At 38.8% G+C, this 23,462-nt stretch overlaps 1 protein-coding gene across 2 annotated transcripts in view; it reads left to right on the forward strand.

Annotated features, from left to right (window-relative positions):
• The window catches only part of trappc9 (trafficking protein particle complex 9), a 214,892-nt gene that overhangs the window by 112,170 nt on the left and 79,260 nt on the right, over positions 1–23,462 (forward strand). For both annotated transcript variants that reach the window (XM_023345160.1, XM_023345161.1), the window contains one exon: positions 9,154–9,264. In XM_023345160.1, the coding sequence (XP_023200928.1) occupies positions 9,154–9,264 (111 nt within the window). The remainder of the gene's footprint in view (positions 1–9,153; positions 9,265–23,462) is intronic.

Raw genomic sequence — 23,462 nt, forward strand, 5'->3', positions numbered from 1 at the left:
TGGTCCATTCTACAAGCCTTGGATAAATATCGGTATCGGTTATCGGCCAAATGAGTTGTAGTATATCGGCGCATCGGATATCGACCAAAAACCCAATACTGTGCATCCCTACTTATTATAGATTGCTAGTTGACTTGGCAACAGTTCCTTTCATGCTAATCCTGATTTGTGATGTTGTTACAGCCAGAAAACAATGAGAACATTTGGAAGAAAGTCGCTTTTTTCAGTTTGACTAACTATTTGTGCATAGCTGAGTAGTAATGGGCTCTCCTACTCCCCCTTTTTAATTCCAGCTGAAAGCAGTGCGTTTCAGATGTTGCCCCAGTATCAGCCTCGAGCTGAAAATCCAAGATTAAATGTTGCTTTCAAAGTGCAACACCATATGCAGATTTACTGTGCAGATTATTAATCCAGATTGTGCCCTTTGCTTGAAAACCCCATCGTCTTTTTTATTTAGCGATAACTCGAGACTTTTGCTCTGTAACTTTTCTACTAATAGTTGCTTTGGTTTATTTCAGTCAAACAGTGTCTTTGCTTTGGGTGAGCAGGCTGTCATTGTGTGATTTAGGTTTTTTTTTTTTACATATTCCCGCCTCCCCTTGGCCGGACGGTCGGCTTGTGTATGACTGAAACATCTGAACGAAAAAAAATTCATGTGCATCAGCTGCAAACGCAAAATCCAGTCCTAATCTTTTCCCCCTGCATCCCCGCAATCTGTTTTTGCAATTACAGAGTGCTTTATGTATCCGGCTCTAAACCAATTACAGAGGCATTTGCAGCACTGAACACAGGTGCTGGCGTAAAAACATCGAACGTGAATTGCAGCAGCAACATTTTATATGCAACAATTTTGCTGCTTCTTCAGTTTTTATATCGCTCGTCTGCTCATTGAATGCTATTCTAAGTACTACAGAATTAAGGGGTGAAGTGATAAACGACCAGTTTAATTCGCATCAGTGGCTTTCAAGTTGGAACTGTTCCAGGTTTTAAGTAGAGAACATGACATCGGGTTTCTCTAAGAAATGTTTCATTTTTTCTGCTCCAGTGTTTTATTATTGACCAACAAATTCAGCTGAGTGGGGGTAAGTAAAATTTCCTAACCACCTACATAATTTCACATTTATTACATGTATAATGTAGACATATAACAACTAAACCTGTATTTAATAGTTAACCCATCAATATAGTATCTATTTAATTTTCACTGCAGTGGATGAATAATTTCTTCTTTATATTTTATCAAACAGCAAAACTAGCATCAATAACTAAAACACCAGCAATAATTGACCAATAATATAATACATTATATCCCACTATAATCATCTGTATATACAGTATGATCATTTGAGCGGTTTTATGTTCGGTCATTGTCCAAGTTAATATTCCACAGTTTGACTCCAAGTTACAAGTTTTTTTGAATTTGCTTATTTTTAACCGTGGTTTCTCTCCATAATTTTTTTAATTTGCTCCCTAGTCTCAAACAACTTTTGAATTGTTTCCGTTAGTTGTTCATATATGGCTTTGTTTGTCTGTAGTTTCACTTTGTCAATGAATTTTGATCTTTTAGATTTTACAAATAGTGTGTTGGTGCTTTTTAAATAGCAGACATTATGTAGCTTTACATTACAGAATGTTGTCTATCATTTCCTTTGTTTTAGTTTTAGATCAATGTTTACGGTTTGCTTAACCTTACGGCTCCATCTTTGACGTTACACAAAGATGCATAATGATCCGTCCAGCATTGGCTTCGGGGGATAAAAATGTCCCCGTCATTGGCAGTACCCTAAATCCTCTGCTGCTGATTAAGCCTAAAGCATTTTGCGCGTCGGGGATACATCGATGTGTTATTGTGCCGTGGTCGGGTTGCAAAATCAGCACTTATCGATCATGTTTTGCAGAATTGATTGAGGCGTGGGCCTGGGACTCATGGACATGGCTATTTTTAGAAACTCAAGAGGTGTGTCAGATATTTATGGCCCTTTAACAATGGCATCCTGAAACTAATGTCCACCCAGTTTTGACAGCACAGTCTGACTGATTTCCATCGATTTACTGTGCAGACCCAGACCACAATCAGAATTGTGTTCGATTAGCTATTGAACATTGAGCTTGTCAGATGTTCATACCTAAACGGGACGTAGGGTCTAATATTCAGAGCTTCATTGGCGGTACATTAGGTAGTGATATATCATTGATGGATGATTTGCTATTGCACTGAACGATCATAAAATCTGCTTCAATATGTGTTCTACTGAAGATGCTGGGGACAATTTGGCTCCTTCTCCGCCTCTCTCCGTTATCAGAAAGTAATGTAAAAGTTCAGGCCGTAATGGAGACAAATAGTGTGAAGCACTATTGGCGGTTTTGAATTATTTAGTTAGCTTAGATCTCTGCCTCGCATTGTAGCCAGATAGAATACTTATCAAAATGACTCAGTGCCGTGATTCGGTTAATACCGACTCGATCGGCGCAGTGAGCTTTCATCTCTGTGCTCTCTGCTGCAGTTCTGAACTTCACTCCCTTTCAGCCTAATTTGGCCTTATTAAGGTCTTTTTAATTTAAAACCCTTATCAAAAAAGTGCATCTGCAATGCCCAGGTCCAGTTTCTCTGTCTGCTCCTTCAGTTTATCTCAGGGACTCGACGCATGAGTAATGATGCCCAGTTTCCTAACTTTGTGCTCTGATTGATTGCCTCTACTAATCTGCCCAGACAACAAATTAGCAGCTCGCCCTGTTCTCGCCCGTTAATCAGGCCTTTCGACAAAGTCACCAAGACGGCTCGGAAAACGCGCGCAGCCCTTTAATGATATGCTCTTTTAATTGCTGAAGCAGTCTATTAGAGGTTTGTGCATGATAAAACCACCATCAACCCCGAGATTTAGGGGCTTGTTAGGAAAGAGATCAACGGATGAAGGAAACATTTGATTTCACTCCACCTTTTCCCAGCTGCTGCTTTTTAGTTTGCTGATCACTTTAATATTGACACTGGAGCTTATTTTTGACTTGCTTTGTGTTAAAATATGTTTTAAGTAGGGGTTCAGCGATTGCAGTTTTCAGGCCGATCGCCGATTACCGATCTTTTAAAAAGCGTAACCTGCTGATTCTGATTTTGGCCAATACCAATTTTTTTCATTTGAAATGATATTTAATAGAACAAGAAAGCTGTTGAGTTGACAGTGTGATCACTATTGTTTATTGTAAACGTGGAGACATAACTTGGAGGGCCGGTTTGTCTGTCAAACCTTTCTCACCAGAGATAAAAAAAGAGAGCAGTGGTTGATTCTTAGACCTTTGCCAAGCTAGATAAGATCGGTGGCTTCACATGTAAAAATCTGCCGATCACCGATCTCCCAACATTAAGGAAATTGGCACCGATAAATTGGCTGGCTGATGCATCATTGCACCCCTAGTTTTAAGGGTTTATAAAACTGGTGTAAAACCACCAATAATTATTTTTGTCAAAAAAAAAAAAAAAATTAAAAACCTTAATAAAGGTCATGGCTTAAAGTCCTTTCATGAAGTACAAGATAAAATGCCAAACAACTAGAGTTAACTTAGATCTGCAGTATGGTCCTCATGGTGCTTTTTTCTCATTTTTGGCTGTTTACTATAAATGCATGACTCAAAGTTATTCATTTGGGTCATACCTTAACTTTAATATGAGTAAAGGTATCTTAATATCTTTATTTGTATTTAGATATGGTGGTTTTCTTTACTGCTTGTACCACTGGCGCTCCCCACAATTACTGTCCAATCCACTGTCCCCACCCGAAGTTATTACAAACCATACAAACCTTGACTGAAGACATAAATGTAAAATCAAATAAATACAAACATTAATACTAACTAAAAAAGCAATGCACAGTTACTACTTGGACGTTCACTTTGGTGTTCCATCCTAAAATTTCCACTGGCCCCATCTGACCACTGCTACAAGAATTTACAGCAAACTGGGCTGAACCCTAACAGCAGACATAAGATCAATCAATCAATCAATCAATCAATCAATCAATCAATCAATCAATCAACATTTCAGTAACAAAGTAGTTGTTACCATTTTAATTATGGTGCCATAATTAAAATCATCAATATGCATCGAATATGTTGGTCAATATTTCAGTTATTATGAGTCAAATGTATTGAAATCAGAATAATAAATGACAGTTGTATCTTACAAGAATATAAGTTTAATAATCTGTTGGTCATGCTATTTTAGCAGCACTCACGATTTAGTTTTTTTCTTCTCTGTGAAAAAAAGAACAATTTGATCATGTTAAAGTTTTATTATTATTATTTTAGATTTTATAACTTTAGCGACCTTTATTAGAATTGGGCAAAGAAAGTAGAGAGGACAAATACAGCAAACCTTCGAAGGTCATTAATTGAACCCTGGAGGACGGCGTTGACGACCGTCACCCTCTGCATGTAGCTTCTCCTCTGAAACGCTACATCACATGTTGCCCCACATTTTGGTTGTGATTTTTATTTTTGTATTTTTTTGCATTTTATATGATTAAAAGTTTCACATCATTACCTTTACAGTATAAAATGATAAAGGTTTTAAAATGTCTTGTTGGCTACATTATTTATGCAGAATCATCACAGCGTGTGATATGCATAGAGCTTCATTTGAGAATAGAAATGTAAACGTATTCCAGGCTTCTTATTGACTACCAAAGTGTAGTAAGCCAATTTGGTCAAATTTCTGCAAAATAACTGTGGATACAGCAGAAATGTTTCCAGACCTAATGAAAGTGCTGAAAATAGCTTTGTTGTACAATTTCTTTATCATAATCCATATTTCTTCCATTTTGGATGTGCATGTAGTGTGCGTAGCAAAAAGGTGTTTACCATTTAACATAGGAAGGGAGAAAAAATGCAGTCCTGTCTCTCTAGTGTAGCTTTTTAGCTCTCTTCCTTTTCCCAACACTGAGGGCTGTTCTCTGGTGAGAGCAAACATCTCTCAGAAAAGTTTCCGCTGTGGGCGGCCAATGATGAGGAAGGTCTGACTAATGAGAAAAAGCCTCAAAAGCTTGTTGAAATCAAGATGTCCACTGAACTTCAGACGGAATCTGAGCCGAGGCAAAGGCTAAAGCAGCAGACCATTATTGGGAGAAAGGCACACAGAGGTTGATTTGAAAAATTGTCTTTGATTCCACCGTCCACTGTTTATCAGACAGTAAAGCTCTTGGACTATACAGCTGGTCAGAACCCTTCACAGGCAGCAAACGGAACATGGGAGGGAACAAATATAAAACCCTACTGTAACTTCTTGGAGATTGACGTTCTCATACTTAAGTTTTATGTGGAGAGCGAGATGGGTTGCCCATGTTGCCGATCACAAACTGAGTGATAGCAATAGCCTACGTTGTTTTGTTATTGAGGTGGTCAAATGTGAGCTTCCCTGTTCTAAGCCGACATCAATGAAACAGAGAAATGAAACTGCAGCAGTACTCTTAAAATTTGTGTTGGACATTTTCTGTTAACAGTTTTCAGAGTGCAATCCTCCCTTTACTCCCCTCACATCCAGCAATTAGGAAAAGGCTGTTCTGTTTTTTCACTATAAGCTTTATCAAAAAGGATATTTTTAAGCAGAGTGTGAAAATTAGATGAGGTGTCTGCCTCACAAACTAAACTGGTTCCTCGTGAGAGAAACCTGGTCACTAAAAGATCTGGCTTTATATGTGAGAAGCAGAATCTTAGATGTTTTTTTGGATTGAACACGGAGCTAATGATGGGAAGCTAACATAGAAGAAGTAAGATTTCTCTTTTTCATTTTCATCAAAACTCCTGCTGCAGTGTTTGGGATCAGCTGAAGGTTTTAAACTGCATTTTGTGAACTTCCTGATGGGAAATAGCACTATGTCTAACATCTTGAACATAACATCCTGGTTGTTTGTATTTGCTTAGATTTTCCCCCCAAATTTTTCAGATTTTTCTTTCAAAATTCTGATATTTTTCTAAAATTTCTGACTCCCTCCTGCCCCCCCAAAAATCTGACTGTAATCTTTAGATATCAAAGTCAGAATTTTTTTTCTTCTCTTTTTTAGTGGCCCTAATCCTCCTCCATGAAAGAATTACAGTAGTCCTGACTTCAATTAACAAATGACTAGTTTTCCAGCATCACTCCTGGATAGGATGTTTCTAATTTTGACAATCTTCTGGAAAGGGCCTGCTGACAGCAGAGCGGTTCTGAGTGTCTCAACCGATTGGGGCAGTAACAATAAATGGTGATAACACTGCACCACACACCCATTTCATACATAGATAAGTTAAGAAAAATTTGATAGGCCAGCATAAATATTTCCCAACCAGTTATATTGAGGCTATAATTCGCCTGGACAATTATTTTTATGAACTTTAATGGACTTTAAATCTATAAATTGCAAATAAATTAAGAAAGTCTGTACTTTCAGTTTTATTTAAGAGTTATTAAGCAAATAAGCACAACTGAAAAAGTTTGGAAGTATTAAATAACTTCCTTCCAACATCCTTTTTAAAAAAAAAAATCTTTTTCAGGAGGAGCTGTTCCTCTTCGACCAGCCGACGCTTCGACAATTAAAATGTTCTCAACCTCAGTCTTTTTTTCTTCTTGTTACGGACTACGCGCAACACAGCGTCTTAAAGGGATATGAGCATAGTCTACCTACACACAGCCAAAAAAAAGAGAACAAAAACAACTTTAATTTTCATTTGTCTTTTAAACGCCCAATATCCCGACACGGGCAAAAAATGATGTTGGTCATCATCAAACAATTCTGGTGTTGGTTACATTTTCGGTTTGTCTCCCAGGCCTAATGTTCATGACTTTTCTAAATGAAGTTGATGGAACTTTATCTCAAGAAGACTTCAGTTTTCTTTCCTAAGTTCCAACATTTCTGAGGTGACTCTTGTCTAATGTGAAGAACTGTTGTAGCTCAAGCTGCTGTCTTTTCAACAATGAAAATCTTTGCCTTGCTACACATTATTCTTGGAGCGGCTGGTCCTAGCACACCTCAGATCCTGTCTCCCCCCCACACTAGACCCCCACCAATTTGCATACAGGCAGAACAGGAGCACAGAGGAGCAGTCTCTATAGCGCTGCACTCTGTCCTTTCTCACCTGGACAGTAAGAACACTTACGCCAAACTGCTGTTCTTAGATTTTAGTTCAGCATTCAACACTGTCATCCCATCACAACTCATTACCAAACTCACAGACCTCGGCATCAGTTCACTCATGTGTAACTGGTTGCTCGACTTCCTGACCAGTCGACCTCAACGTGTCCGGCTGGACAACCACTTCTCATCCACCATCATCATAAACACCGGAATGCCACAAGGCTGTGTGATGAGTCCCTTCACCTACGACTGCAGACCTGTCCACGGCTCTAACGCCATCATCAAGTTTGCAGACGTCACCACGGTGATCGGCCTCATCAGAGATAATGACGAGGCCGCTTACAGGGAGGAGGTAGACCGTCTGGCTGAGTGGTGCGACAAAAACAACCTGCAGCTGAACACCGAGAAGACCAAGGAGCTTATCGTGGACTTCAGGAGGAACGCTGACCCACATCCACCCATCCACATTAAGGGAACAGTGGTGGAGCGTGTGGACACCTTTAAGTTCCTGGGAGTCCACATCTCCGAGGACCTGACTTGGACGACCAGCTGCTCCAAACTCATTAAGAAGGCGCATCAGCGCCTCTTCTTCATGAGGACCCTGAGGAAGAACCACCTGTCCTCAGAGATCCTCACGAACTTCTACCGCTGCACCATTGAGAGCATCCTCTCCAACTGTATTACAGCTTGGTACGGGAACTGCTCTGTCTCCGACCGGCAGGCGCTGCAGAGGGTGGTGAAAACTGCCCAGTATATCGCCGGGGCACCGCTCCCTGCCATCAAGGACATCTACAGGAAGCGGTGTTTGAAAAGGGCCGGGAAAATCACAAAGGACTCCACTCACCCAGCACACACACTCTTTTCCCTCCTGCCCTCTGGGAGGCGCTACAGAACCCTATGGACCAGAACCACCAGGCACCGGAACAGCTTCTTTCCCACAGCTGTCACGCTTTTGAACGCCTCCTGACATAAAACATAAACTATAAGGACTGTACTCCCCTATCCTCTCATACAACAATAACACATGGACTATCCTCACACACACACACACACACACACACACACACACACACACACACACACACACACACACATCACGGACTGTTTTCTTCACACACACATACAACCTGTAAATTTTATCTGCCATTATTTATCTTGTATTATATTATATACATATATAATCCATTCCCTAACATTCTTGTATAATCTGTATATTCTGTATAATCTGTATAATCTGTGCATACAGCTCCCATATTTATATTTATACACAATATCTATATCTCTTTGCTATAACCCCTTATAGTCCATACATACATAGTCTTGTACATCTGTGAATAAATATTTATATCTCGTAGAGCACAGCTGGATAGATGCAAACTACATCTCGTTGCTTGTACTTGTGACAGTGCAATGACAATAAAGTTGAATTCTATTCTATTCTATTCTATTCTATTCTATTCTATTCTATTCTATTCTATTCACTCTTTATCTGGATTTATGAATTTGGTGTATGCTCAAAAAGTTTCATAAGAAATACCAGCCAGATCATGGGATGCTTTTTATTGTTCATCACAAAACCCTAACCCTTTCCAGCTCCAGACATTATTCCTGTGAAGCAGCACTTAATTCTGTTAGCTGGTTCTGTTTCTAGTCATGCAGGCCTTTCATCCACCTACTTTGGGGGCTAAAATTAACTCTTTGAACACTCAACATGTTGATCTGAATCACAAATTGCTCCTCTTGTGATCTACATGAGAAAAGCAGGCGCGGGATGATGCACAGATGACCTGCTCCACATAGGTCTTCAGGTTTAACAAAAGCACGACCACCTTTGATGTTCTGACAAGCACTGAGAGTACTTTACACTACATCTTCTCTTGATCTCACTGACCCGCTGTGTGCCACGCTGCTGTTCATTTTTAGCAAAGTAATTAGAACCAGACGCATAAACACAGTCCAAGGACAGGCCAGTCATGTTTTTTTTTGTTGGGGTGTTGAATTTGATGCGTCGTATCGGCTTTTTTGGCTGAAGTGTTCCTGTCTGTGTCCCCAGCACCCGGCAGTGCCACCTTCTGCTCGACATCTTCAACCCGACAGAACACGAGCTCACAGTCAGCGCCAAGAACAGCGAGGACCTGGTCCTGCATCCCAGCGAGTGTCAGAGGTGAGCTACAAGTCTATGTGGAAACCTGCAATAACGCCCCCTACTGTCATAGACCTGTTTTTACTTCTAAAAACTGTACAAACATGAAGCTATGTACAGATAAGGTCAGAATTCTAAACCTTCCAGATGAAACCATAGAAAACTCTTAATATTTCCACAGAAATGACCATAATAAAAACTGTTCATACTTATATCGCTTCCAAAAGATATACTCCGTACTGCTTGATCAATATATCTTATTGATAAGCTGAATTGTAACAAGAAACTGATGCCGAATCAGTTTTCTACAAAGTAAACTGAATCAGCATCACGTTTGTGCTGCGTTCGTTTGGTGCCGTTCTCATTTTAAAGATATTAATGAATGTTTTCAGAGGTCAAAGGTCAACCAGCCAGTGCACATTTGCAAAATCAAACAAAATATCGCTTCAATCAATTGTGCTATATTTGTGCAGTAAAAATCGTCCTTTGCTCCGCTAACATTTCGTCGCTTTCCTAAAATAACGGCTTAACTTATTTTTTTTTGGCAAAAATGATTTAGGCCACTATTTTAGGAAGATGATTTTAAACATGTTAATTGTGTCTTGAGGTTATCAGAGGTCAGCCAGCCAGTCCACATTTACGAAGACCTGAAGAACCTGAAGACCATCAGTCATTTGGACAGGCTGGATTTCACAGATTTGACTACTAGCTGCAGACGCGCAGACATTTTCAACTTTACACACAGAATACATCGCTTAGGTAACCAATCCATCAATAATAATAATAATAATAATAATAAATTTCCCATTTGAGCATCACCTCTGACCTGAACTCTGAACTACGTACATGCGTCTTGCTCTCTGGAGTTGACAGCGCGTTGAAGCGTTATGGACTGTTTGATAATGGACAGGAGTCTTTGGAGGTCGTCCTCTCACACTCAGAGTCCTGCTGACTTCTGATCGCTTCAGTTTGAGAGAAGTTCCCTCATTTGAGGCTCCAGAGTTTGGATTCAGCCTCAATATGAACCCTGAGACATTTTCATTACACACTAACGGGTTCACAATTTACATCCATGCTTATAATTGAAGTGTTTAATTTCATTGTAGATTTTGTCACTGCGGAGAAAAAAATGACATATTCATGTGCTTGATGTGTGATGAGGCGTTGTGGATTATCTGCAATTAAAATGTGATTATTTTCATTTTAAAGGGGCAGTGTTATATAAAGTCAACTTTTTTTAACTTTACATCATGGCATTAAGTTATTCCCTCATCGAAAACACACCTGGAGTTTTGCCTTCATGCTTGTCTGAGAAATCCTTCAATCTCCATGGCAACCATTCAGTTTTGTAAAACGCCAGGTTGGACCTAGCTCCTCCTCCAAACTTGCGCCTCACATATCACCCCTTTCTCACAACTTCTCCACTCAGCTCCTTCAGACTAGCCAGCAGCAATTAGCAAACACCTAGTAGAACAGAGCATCAGCTGAGCTCATTATAGGAGCTACTTCTCAGAGCAACGCTGGTAAAAACGTTGTTAAAGGGTTAAAAGAGAAGCCATGTTGTGATGACTTTCTGAAGGCAGAGTTTCAGAAAGAGCAGGAGGTTTTAAAAAGACAGAGGCCCAATTTCAAGGCATTAAATTTCAAAGTAAATTTTTTAAAGTCATATTTGATATATATGGCATTTTTTATAACAACTGAAGGTGACAGTTACTTTATTTTGCTATAAAATGGCACTATGTGGCTGGAAAATACATAATACTGTCCCTTTAAAAAATGACGCTTAAAAATAGATTATGACGTTTCTGGGTTTTGTTATATTGTGACAAAGGGAAACCCCACCACCACCTCTGGACGGGACGCTCTCGTCTTCCAGTGCGTTCGTGTTTTAGATGTTATGCTGCAGAAGGCTGAGTTCAAAAATGGCTCCTTTAAATTCCACCTGGCTTAAACAATCTGACACGGCCACAGTTTGTCTCTCAGTGAATCGGGCCTTTAAAGAGACAGACTCACAAAACACTTGAATGTAGGAACGCAAATGATCAACAAAATAAATGCGATCCTGTGAATGTCGTGGTGGTGGTTCTGTTCGACTCTGATGCCAGGTTGTAAAAGCTCCAACAGCATTTTGCTGCTCTGCATTAAGAAGTGTCAGGTTCCTGTAAAACAACTTCATTAGCTTGTTTTTCACTCTTATTGGAATTTTTCTGGGAGGGCAACAATGCGGATGGATGCTTGTTTGGAAATATTTTAATCTTTGTAATTTTTAGTAGTTAATCAGCCATTAGCCCCTCCTTTTTCATTTGCCAGAGACATGCCTGCATCATCTCAGTCTTTTATTGTTTCTGTAATCCCTCCTACCCTTCCCTCTCGCTCAACTTATCATCGCACTGGAAATGGCAAATTATGATTCCAGTCAGCACTGTCTCTGCGATGGATCGTTGGCCATGAGCGGAGGTGCACCAGTGGTGACTCACAGGCGTTTCTCCACGGGGCGGGCGGGTATTATTTGAGGGGAATTAGGGGGTGGAAAGGCATCTTTTCAGACGGAGCCAAGCAGCTCATCACTCAGCTCTCCTAAAATAACCTTTTCCTGAGCAGAAATTAGTCGCCGAGATCAACAAGCTTGCCAGCGATTTATTATAGTCATCGTCTAAAACGGGTCGCGTTAATAGGTTTCTCGTACAAATTGTATTCAAAACTCTTCTTTATTTCATTCTGCGCAGCAGTTTTGTGAGTTTATTAGGGATTGCCTACCAAGCTGTAATTCTGCTGCAGGTAATTTAAAAGCTTGTCATATAAATTCCCATAAGCTGCATGTGCCAAATTATGATGCCCTGAAAATGTTATCGACAGAATGTGGGGAAGACGTAATACTTATTTTTTTAATTTATTTATTTTTTTTTCCATTTTTTTCTCCGAAGAGTTTTTGCAGTGCTAGTGGCTCGTATTTTTTTTGACAGTAGGCAGACAGGAAGGAGGGTGAGGAGAGGGGGGAAGACATGCGGCAAAGGTCGTCGGGACCGGGAGTCGAACCTGCGACGTCCGCGTCGAGGACTAAGGCCTCCAAACGTGGGGCGTGCTAACCCCCTGCGCCACCACTGCACGCCCCGAAGACGTAATACTGATGGACAAACTGCCCACATCCACCGAGGTCTTTGATTTATTTCACTTCCCCTTTGGAATCAATAAAATAGTTTTGAATTTGAATTTTATTTTAGGCTTGAATAGCTTCGCTGATAGGCTAAGCTAGTTGTGCTAATAATGTAGCATAACTCGAACACAACAATAGTCATTCCAGCGTCCAATCAGCTCGATTTTGAAATAAAAACGAATCCCTAGTGGGCAAAGAGAAGCTTCGTTGTTTTGGGGATGTCACATGTGCGTCAGGCTTACGGGCGTACTAGAAACACCAGAAAACATAGGTTCTGCTTGAAACTGTTATATGTAAAAATTAAAAAATGTGTTGCCATGTTAGCGCAGTTTCATGTGATTAATTAGTCTTTTAAAGACCTAACTGTATTCCGAGGAGGTGTGGGGTTGTATCAAAACACTAGCATCATTATAATTATGCTTTTAATTGTTTTTAAAGTATGAATTATTCATACAGACATCATTAACCTAATTTTTTAAAGTTATTGTTAACTATAACATGCTTTTTTCATTTTATAACATGAATCTGCAATCTTTTTTTGGTGAAAATTTCTATTGGTCTTATACCAACAGGAAAAATACACTTATAATAAACACACAACAGAGGGAGGTAACAGATGGTATTGCAAAGTATGTGCATAAAATACATAAAGTGAATATTACATAAATGTATCCAGCAAGCTAAGCACAGGTTGCCAAATACCATGGAATACACTTTGTAGGTGAGTCGAGGTAAATCTAATTTGTTTTCCTGATGGAGTCATTTATTACCGTTTTGAGTTGGTGAGACCTTGGTGATGTTTTTAAAGCTACAGCTAACAACAAGTCAACTCAAGTCTTTATTTTGTGGCTTCAGTGCGACTCAATTCTTCGTCTTAAGCTCCTTTCACTATCTCTGATAATAAATGATTTTCTGATATCATAAAGCTGTAATTGTAGAATTATTGGATTTTACCATCCTGGATTCACTTCTCATTGATCAGATGTTAAAGTGTTGGGAATTCTATGCATTCCACCTAACCTTCTTTAGTATGTAAATTTAGATTTTCTTCTCTGTATTTATTACAAAATGAACCGAACCAGGTAGTTAGTAGATGTCTGCTAAAGACAATCACAGTTATACTGTTTTTTTTAACACCGTTTCCTACGGGGTTTCAGAACAGATTTTGACTCTAAGGTCTCCCGCTGCGTTTCCATTTACCACCCACTGTTCCCCCTGTGAAACAAGTCGAACTACTTTACTCAAGTACCATTGAAAGCTGAAGTAAATATGAGCGCAGCATATGTTTTGCACCTCTGTCCTGGTTCTTTTAGATTTGTGATCAAAAGTAAGTAACATCATTTATGGAAACTAATCTAGTCATACATTTTGTTGTCAGCTGAACAGGTCGTTTTTCTGCTTTTTAAAATAATTTTTATGAGATATTTGGCTTAATTTAGTTCATGTATTTAAGCCAAAACACAACAAACAGTGACCAGAGAACATTTTGCATTAAAACCAACAGGTCCAGATAATTTAAGTCACAACAGCCATGTTCCTATCCAATCCAGGTGCTTAGAGAACAGGTTAGTTAGTTAATTATAACACAGCTCCAATTCATCTCTGTTGTCTAGATACAAGATTTTGAAGTGCTTTTCGTTTTAGCACTTTGCTGCCTGTGAACTTCATGCTTTGCTCTTGTGACCTTTGCTAAGGCAAAGCAAAGTCCCCAAAATTAAGTCAGACCTTGCACTTCTTTATTTAGTTTTGCATATAATACTGGTGTTCTTCTTGGCCAGGTCTCCATATAAAACTGATTTTATCATAAGCAAAGGGATTCCTGATAAAGTGAAGGCTAAATAAGAATAAATAAATAAAATCAGATTCCAAGAACCACGTAGCTCCAGTTAGTAAAACATTGTCTCAAATGCCAAATTGAATCTGATCTTCACTTTCAATTAGTGTTTTCTCCTTTGCAAGCACACGGGGAAGGTGGAAAAGAAGAACTGTTTTTGCATGTTTGTAAATGTTGGGATCATATATCATTCTCTTGTTTTCTCTTAGTTGGTTTTCTCTTAGGTCAGGATCATAATAATCACGTTAATTTTAGAAGTCTAGAAATGTTTGAAAATGACGTCAAAAAGGCAAAAGAAACAGAAATTAAGATGGCTGAGAATGCAGTCAAAATTGAAGAATGACAATGACGATGCATACAGTACCTGAGAAAATGTATGGTCACAAACAATCACCCCTGCCCTTACAGCTTAGAGCCATCTTTTATAGTTGTCACATATTCATTGCGTCCTTCACCTTTAGTTTTGAATTTTTGGGTTCTTTAAACCCAACTTTCCAAGTACTTCATAACTCTGGGGCAGAAAATGTTTCCACGTTAAGCTGTTTTCTTCACCCACACTTCTATCACAGGAAAGTAAGATAACTCACTCTACTTATTTTCTTTGTTACCAAAAAGTGACCACATAATGTTACATATTCCCGTTGGACAGGGCTCAGTTTCCAAGGTAACTGTCATTTTTAGGTTGCATATTGTTAAATATTTTGTCATTATGATGGTGCATTTTACCTTATAGAGGCTTTTTGTGTCAGAAGTGTGTTTCAAAATGACTTCCTTGCTTTGAAAAACAACTGAAAGGTGGTTTGTGATTTCTTTCATGTTTCCAAAATTTCCATGTTTTTTTTTTGCTGTAAAATTCCATGACATTTTGTTCTTTAACTCAGTGGTAGAGTGATTCCCAACCAAATATTATTTGGATTGCTGAACCCCACATTGCCTTCAGTGTTTACCCTTGTGACTCTGTGTGTGTGTGTGTGTGCATGTGATAGAGATAGAAGAGCTTTGTGGGCACATTTTGTGCCAACGCACTGAGAAATTTTCTTTTCCTTCCCCTCAAGTGGCTGAGAAATGATTTTAGTCCATGTTCCATTCAATTTTCACTGAGGTCCGAGGTGCAGAGTTGGTCAGGCAGATAAAGTCTGTTAAAGTTTGAAACTCTCAGTGGAGTTTTAGGACTGAGATGTCAAACCAGGATTTGAACAAAATTAAAATGACTGAGAAAACAAGTAAGTAAAAAAACAAATAAAAAACCCACTTCTATAAGTTTAAAACAACTGCACTACTTTGTGTTGGTTCCAACATAAAAACACCAATAAAACCCACTGATTCTGATACCTGCGTCTGTAATGTGACAAACTGCTAAACTTTCGAGGAACATGGAAACTTCCTCAAAGTTTCTATGTTTCTATTATCCAGCCCAGACATCCAGTGTCAGCATCCACAGTCCAGTTATAGCAGAATGCACTGCCACCAACTCTGACGCCCACTCAGCACCAGCACCTCTAGTTCTGACTGCACTCAGATCTCGTAGCGCACCCGAACGTACGCTACCGTCCCTTTAACCGCCCCAGTGTCGACATCAAGCGGTCCTGTCATTTCCTATTTTCTTCTTCTTCTGTGATGAATGAGATGTCAAGTGGGAGATGTTATTTTTTTGTCTTCATCCAAGACTAGTGAAACCAACGACTCAGTCTGACAGATGCAGAAATGACTCTGTCAGTCATTCGCTTTTTCCGCCTGGGACAAATATTTTTTAATTGTCTTTGCTGAGTTTTTATTTTTTTATTTTTTCCCCTGCGCTACACAAACAGAATGTAAAAGGAAAAGCTTTCATGTGTGGAGATGGGTAAAATATTTCTCTTTAGTGCCCTCAACACAGAAAGCTGTTTAAATCTGCTTCTGCATTTACATGGTTTAGAGGATTTGGTGAATATCTCCGTCTCTCACTGGTTGTCCTCCAGAAGTAAGTTTAGTTTGTTGAGTTTTTGTAGCGTTGCTGTAAAAGCAGCTTGCAGGTGAGCGAGTGACGGAGCACTTCTTTCATCTCCTCCTATTTTTACAAGGTCCTTATCCTCCTCATGATGGCCTTTAATGGCACCTGTCAGCGCAAATGGCCACTTTGATGTTCAGGAGAGCGACAGTGTTCCTAAAGAACACTGTGACGCGACCGCAGTGTCCGAGCTGCTTTCTTCCATCTTTCCTTTGAACAGAGCAGGACACAGTAGACAATGCTTGCCTGTTTTGTTTTTTTTCCTCTTGCAGCAATACCCTGCAAAACATTAGATTAAATGTAATATTTTTTGCCATTGAAATATTTGTACTGTCTTAAATGTCAAATATCCCTATTTGTACAACTTTTCCTTTACTTGTAGCTTATAGATGTATTTATTTTCAAGTATAATTAGATAAAAAAGGGGGAAAAATCTACAAAGAAAAGGCAACTGAACCTGAAGCCAAATGAGTGGCTTTGGATGAGGTGTTTTGTCAGCCGTGTCGAAATGTGTATATTGCGCAAAACTTCAATGGAAACACTTTCTTCACATCACACGAGTCACATGACCAACAACCGGATGTTACCACTGACAGAAAAGACAAAGAAGACGACAGGAAGTGGTAGGAGGATGATGGCATTGCCTGTTTTTTAATGACTTATCACGTGACCAAACTTATTCACACATGATTTTAATTGTCTTTCTTGTGCAACGGAAACACCGCAATTGCGAAATTGCGTTTTTTTTCCACATTAGTGGAATATTGTCAAAGTTTTGCGCACATTTGTAACGGAAACGTGGCTTTTGAGTGGATGAGGCTGAAAATCTTGTTTTTCTAAAACACAGCAAGTCCTTGTTGTACTTGTAAGGGTTTATCTGTCTACAGCAACACTGTAGTTAAACTGTTATTGTAAACCTTTTGTTTCTCTGTTTTAGTTAGACATAACTCCAGAGGCTTTTTTGTGTCAAAAATATATTTTGAAATTAACATATCAGCTTCAAAAAAACAATGACTTTATGCACATTTCATAAATTTTAGGCTTTGAAAAATAATGCTGTATCCTTTGATCTGTTATTTGTGGGTCGCTGTGATTTGATCTGTTTGAAAGAGTTTTCTTTTATGCCCATTTTAAGAGAAACAATTACATAAAAAAAGGAAAATTGTGTTCATAAAGTCTGACTTCTCTCGTTTTGGTTATTTTGTTCTCATTAATACTTGACTGGTTAATGACGTTAACCATTAAACGTAAAAAAGCGGTCCAGGTTTTCACTCTATAAAGCCTGGATGTTATTGTCTGTCTTCACACTTAAAGTGACTGATTTAACAGGCGGGACAGCAGGTTATGCCTCCCTTGTGATTTATAGTCTTATTTATGGTAACCTTTTATTTTCAGCAGATTAAAGAAGCTTAAAAACTCGGTTTGCATAAAAAGACAAAGTTTTATCACATTTTTCTTCAGCCTCTTTGTGTAACAAATTGAAGCTGCTGGGATGCAGCTGCTCATGTGGAACAGATGTTCCACAGATAAATGAGGGAACAAGTGGCATCATAACTTTAATAAGCAGCCAGTTACAAAACACAGTTGTTTTTAAGAACAATACTAACAGCAACAATCACTTTATGATAAAAAAAAAATTATATTTCTGGATGGGAAAATAATATATTGGAAGGTGGAAGGTGACCCTTCAGACATGGCATTTGTTGCGCTTCCATTACAAAGCAAAACTTTGCCAATATTCCCGTACTGTCGAATAAATATGATTTTGCAATTGCGGTGTTTCCATTAAACCAGAAGCACAATTAAAATCACACATGAATAAGTTTGTTCACTCAATGAGTCATTAAAAACACACAGCGCCTTTATCCTCCCACCACTTCCTGTTTGTTTGTGGTTTGCACCAATGGCATCATCCAGTTGTTGATCATGTGACTCGTCTGTTTCCATTGCAGTTTTGTGAGATAAACTAACTGATGCGTCCAAGAAAGCCCCTCATCTTAGCAGCAAAACCTTTTATCGACAAATACGTTCTTTTGAAATTGGTATGCTTCCATTTTAAGCAAATTTATTTTTGAAATGGACGATTATACAATCAATGGAAACGCAGGCAGTGACCAGTGGGAAGTGGCAGGCAGATACCTGTAAGAACTGTAAGAATCAGAGGACTTGTTCCTCTCTTCCTAGAGTAATAATACAGTTTATGAGTTTTTTCTTTGCGTTTTAGATTGGAACAGAATATGCTTTGTGATCAATACATTTATCCATAGGTATATAAAAGTTACTTTCAGACTTTTTAGCTTTTTTTACTTTTCGGAATACACTGCTGCTGTTTTTTTAAAATCAGAATTAGATGAACGCATTGCAATATTAGTATGGCCACTACTGATATAGCAAAGAATTACTTGTAAGTGTAGCATAAGTGTCATGAGTTCACATATTACCTGCCACTGTAATATTCAGCATGTCTCATTGACAAATTAATGTCTCCAATCTTCTTGAGAGGAGTGAGAAAAATGTGGATTTATTGCAGCTGATGTCATCTTTGCAGTATTTTCCTTTTAAATGGCCATCATATAATTTCTCCATCATGGAGCAGTCATCAGCTGTATAACAACTGAACTTACAGAAATAAGGAGGTTTCAGTCTCTGACTTTCTCTGTGTAGTTATTTGAAATGCCAGAGTTTGGCCTTTTTTCCAAGGGTGACTTTATGCGCAAAGGGACTCATTAGGCGGCCACTCCTGATGGTCTCTGTCTATCCATCAGGACATTTCCCAGTGAGCAGAAACAACTGCAGCCAGGTGCGCTTGTATTTTAATTTATTTATTTTTGGCACAGCACGACTCAGGAAAGCAGCTAAACTACATGCTGTCGCACTCATTAAAAAGGCCACCCTACGACAACACAGGAGCCACTCCAGAACCGCGCCGGACTCTCCCTCCTCCTCTCTTGTGCTGCCAGTGCAAACATTTCACATGGAAACTAGAAACATTATTCAGAACGACAATGACTCGCATAACTGATCCTTCTGACTTTGAACTAAAAAACCCAATGAAGTCTTTTCTCAGTTTGGAAGCCGATGGACCCAGGAAGCTTAGTAGAGCATTCATGCTTGGCTTTGTAGCTTTTTTTTCAGACTTGATAGTGAAACAAATATGTGGTTTCTTACAATAGTGAGGGAACGATACAGGACTACCCTTTTCATCTTCATTTCCAAAAACAAATACCTGCACAAGTCTGACTCTGCAGAGACTGGGCTTTTGGTGAGAGCAGGTATATTTGGTTTCAAGAAAGGCACAATCCACTGAATGACATGGACAGGATTACTGTATTTGGTCAGATAATTAGAACAAAAATGTAGAACATTATTAAAATGCTATAATGGAATGCAGAAAGCTCTAATACAGGGGTTCATTTTATAAGAGTCAGGAATTTGGTTTCAGTGTTTTCAAGGTCAAAGCATGGGAAAATAAAAATATGGGCTTTGGAAAAAGAAAATCTTTACTTTTACTGACTATACTGCCTACTCCATTGTTTAAATAGAACAGGAGAAGGAAGAGCACAGAGACACAGAACTTGCTGATACTTCTTGACAAGTCACCATCCTGGAAAGCTGACATTCAGGAATGTCAGAACCTGACTCATGAATCATGTTATAGAGAAATCCTCGAAGTATTCCAGGTGATTGTGATGTTTAGTGGTTCATTATTTAGTAATATTGTTTCGTTCTCTTACTCTGATCGGGATCTGTAGGAAAATCTATTTGGCTGGTTTATCAGGGAAGACATGCCTGGCTTCTATTGAGTGTCCCACTCTGATTCTATCTATAAATTAATCAAATTGAGTAACCAGCTAAAATTCACAGACCACGCCCCTTTTTGAATGGTCTTGCTACATCTTGCTCTTTAGTCTGAGCCAGGTATTATTCAGCATATGAATAATACCTGTTTTACTAATTTTGGGCTTAAGGCAACCTTTACAATCCTCCAATAAGACTATAAACCACACACACCAAGACAGTTTTACCACCACTGAAGAACCTAAGATTAAAATAAGAAATAATTAAAAGTCCACAACTTTTTTTTAAAAAAAGGTAATGTTACAGCTTATTTTAACAGTGCAGAATATTGAAATAGCAAAATCAGTTTTATTCATTTTAATGCAACATGTCTTTCCATTCTAAGTGGAGGCTTTGGGACACAGAATGACTTTGATATGTCAGTCAGATAAAATCTTCTGGAAAATGACTTGAACATTTCTTGTGCTGAACTCAGGCTGTGGTACGCATGCCTCTCCTCTCTTCCTCACGGTGGGTAGATTAGCTTTATGCTCTTTGTACACCGTGTTCCAAATTATTATGCAAATTGAATTTAAGTGTCATAAAGATTACATTTTTTTGTTGTGCTATTAAATTTCTAGATGGTATTGTGTGTCAGGACTCTTTGAATCACTGTAATTAATTTCAGGAAACTGGTTGATTAGTTTGTCTGGTGAGCTCAATTAAAGGAAATCTACTTAAAAAGGATGTTCCACATTATTAAGCAGGCCACAGGTTTCAAACAATATGTGAAAGAGAAAGAATCTCTGCTGATGAAAATCATCAGATAGTGTAGTGCCGTATGACAAGGTATGAAAACATGAGATATTTAACAAAAACTGAAGCATTATCATACTGTGAAGAGATTTGTGGCTGATTCAGAACAAAGATGGGTTTGTACAGATAAAAGCAGAATGAGGAAGGTTTCTGTTAGACAAATTCATCGGATTAAGAGAGCAGCTGTTAAAATGTCCTTACAAAGCAGCAAACAGTTATTTGAAGCTGCTGGTGCCTCTGGAACCTCAAGGTGGAGGATCCTCCAGAGGCTTGCGGTGCTTGAACCTACTATTGGGCCCCTAACCAGAGCTCACAAGCAGAACCGGTGGCAGTGGGCCCAGCCGTACATGAAGATTCATTTCAAACAGACTTGTTCACTGATGACTGCTGTGCAACCCTGGATGGTCCAGATGGACACAGTAGTGGATGATTGGTGGTGGATGGCCACCAACATGGCTGTGACGTCAGCAAGGAGGTGGTGGAGTCATTTTATGAGCTGAAATCATGAGGAGAGAATCATTGGTCGGCCCCTTCAGAGTCCATGAAGGTGTGAAAATGACCTCAGCAAAGTATATGGACTTTCTGACTGATCATTTTCTTTCATGGTTCAAAAAGAAGAGCCGAACCTTCAGTAGCAAAATCATCTTCATGCATGACAATGCACCATCTCATGCTGCAAGGAATACCACTGTGTCATTGGCTGCTATGGGCATAAAAGGGGAGAAACTCATGGTGTGGTCACCATCCTCTGACCTCTGACCTCTGACCTCAACCCTATTGAGAACCTTTGGAGTTTCTTCAAGCAGAAGATCTGAGGGTGGAATGCAGTTCATATCAAACCAGCAGCTCTGAGAAGGTTTTCTGACATCCTGCAAAGAAATTCAAGCAGAAACTTTCCACAAACTCCAGTTCAATGGATCAAGAATTGTGCTGTGATGTCAAAGAAGGTTCTATGTTAACATGTAACTTGGTCTGTTAAGATGTTTTTGATTGAAATAGCTTTTGATTTTAGTACATGTGACCATTTAATGCTGCACATTCAAAGAATGACAGTTTGCAGTTCTTTATAATCCATAAAATGTTTAGAAAATCTGCTGAGCATAATAATTTGGATCAGTGCATTTTGAGTTTTTATTTTTGAAAAAAATACTTTTCTCATGGGGAGCTTTGTAAAGTAAAATTTGATTTATACTGTAATAGTTTGTAATTGGAAAATTATACTGACCATCATTTGCATTGAGCATTAGGAAAATCTGAGAAAATATGACTTTCATCATAATTTGGAACATAGTGTAGTCTTGGGGGTTTAATTCACAGATCAGTGTCAAAAATCACAACTCATGTAAGTGAAACTCTTTCCATGTAATGTGTGATCCTTAGCATGTCAGTCATAATAATAACAGTTTGATGTAACACAGGTAAAAGAAAACAGAGATTATGTATTATTCCAATTATTTTGCAATCAAAATTATAGTAGCTCACTTCTGTAAGGCTTTAACTCAAATATACAAAGTGCTTATGCTGGTTATTATTATGATTAAAAACGTTTTATGCATGGAAATATGGAATATTCTCATGTATTTTTGACAGGGTGGAAGGTTTATTTCTGATGCTGTTAAGAAACAAATATTTGTGTCTTAAAATAAATAGAAATTTGAATAACAAGTGCACCAATGAAGGTGAACATCAGCAAAACTCTAGCTTCCAATTTAATTGACTTTTTTTCTGTGCTCATTTATAGGTTATTTATTAATTAATATGTTGCATGTGATTGCCTGTTTATTTATTTATGTGTTTATATCTAGTCATTTTGAACATATTACTCTTAGGTATATACTGTATATATTTTACAAACTTTGTATTTATCACCAAAGATGGAGTAGCTTCCAACAAATAAGCAATTTCCCCTTGGGGATCATTAAAGAACATTTTATTCTATTCTACTTCTTACAATGGAACTTTTTTTTTTTGGACTAAAATTCATTATAGTAAATTATTTATTGATGCCTAAACTCTCCTTACAATCATCTTCAGCAGTTTTCTCTGAATTCCCATTCGGTGCTCCCTCTTTTCTCCTTCACCCCAAACACACACACACACGCAAACACACCAACACACACACACACACACGCACGCACACACACACACGCACACACGCCCCTCTCTGAGTCATCACCATAGCTGTGTTCCTCAGGACTTAAATGAGTCTTATATGGGAATGTAAGGTTTTTGTCGGAGGCGGGATTACATATGACATATGACCCCCACCCATACACCCACCCAAGCAGCACCATCCACAATCTCCTTCACCGTTCTGGCCAAACCGTGACAATCAGTCGTTCGGCTCTGCTGAATCAATGTGCACAAGGACACACACACGCCTCATTTTCAAACAAAGCTTGTTGCCATGGTGGCCCCCCCACCCCCCACCTCCCATCTCTCCCTACCCCCTCGTAGTACTTTTTTTTTTTATGGCAGCAAAGCACATTATCACCAGCAGTAAGACATCCCATCTTCGGCTCCCAGTGTTGTGGGGATGTTATGTAATTGTAGCAACTGGAAGCGTCTCAGCCTGTCGAGCAAAATGAAAGCTAATAACTGTAGCTGGATGCTAAGGTGTACATCTGTTGCTGCTGAACCCCCTCACACAC

This window comes from Xiphophorus maculatus, chromosome 13 (genome assembly GCF_002775205.1).
Source record: "Xiphophorus maculatus strain JP 163 A chromosome 13, X_maculatus-5.0-male, whole genome shotgun sequence".
NCBI classification, from domain to species: Eukaryota; Metazoa; Chordata; class Actinopteri; order Cyprinodontiformes; family Poeciliidae; genus Xiphophorus; species Xiphophorus maculatus.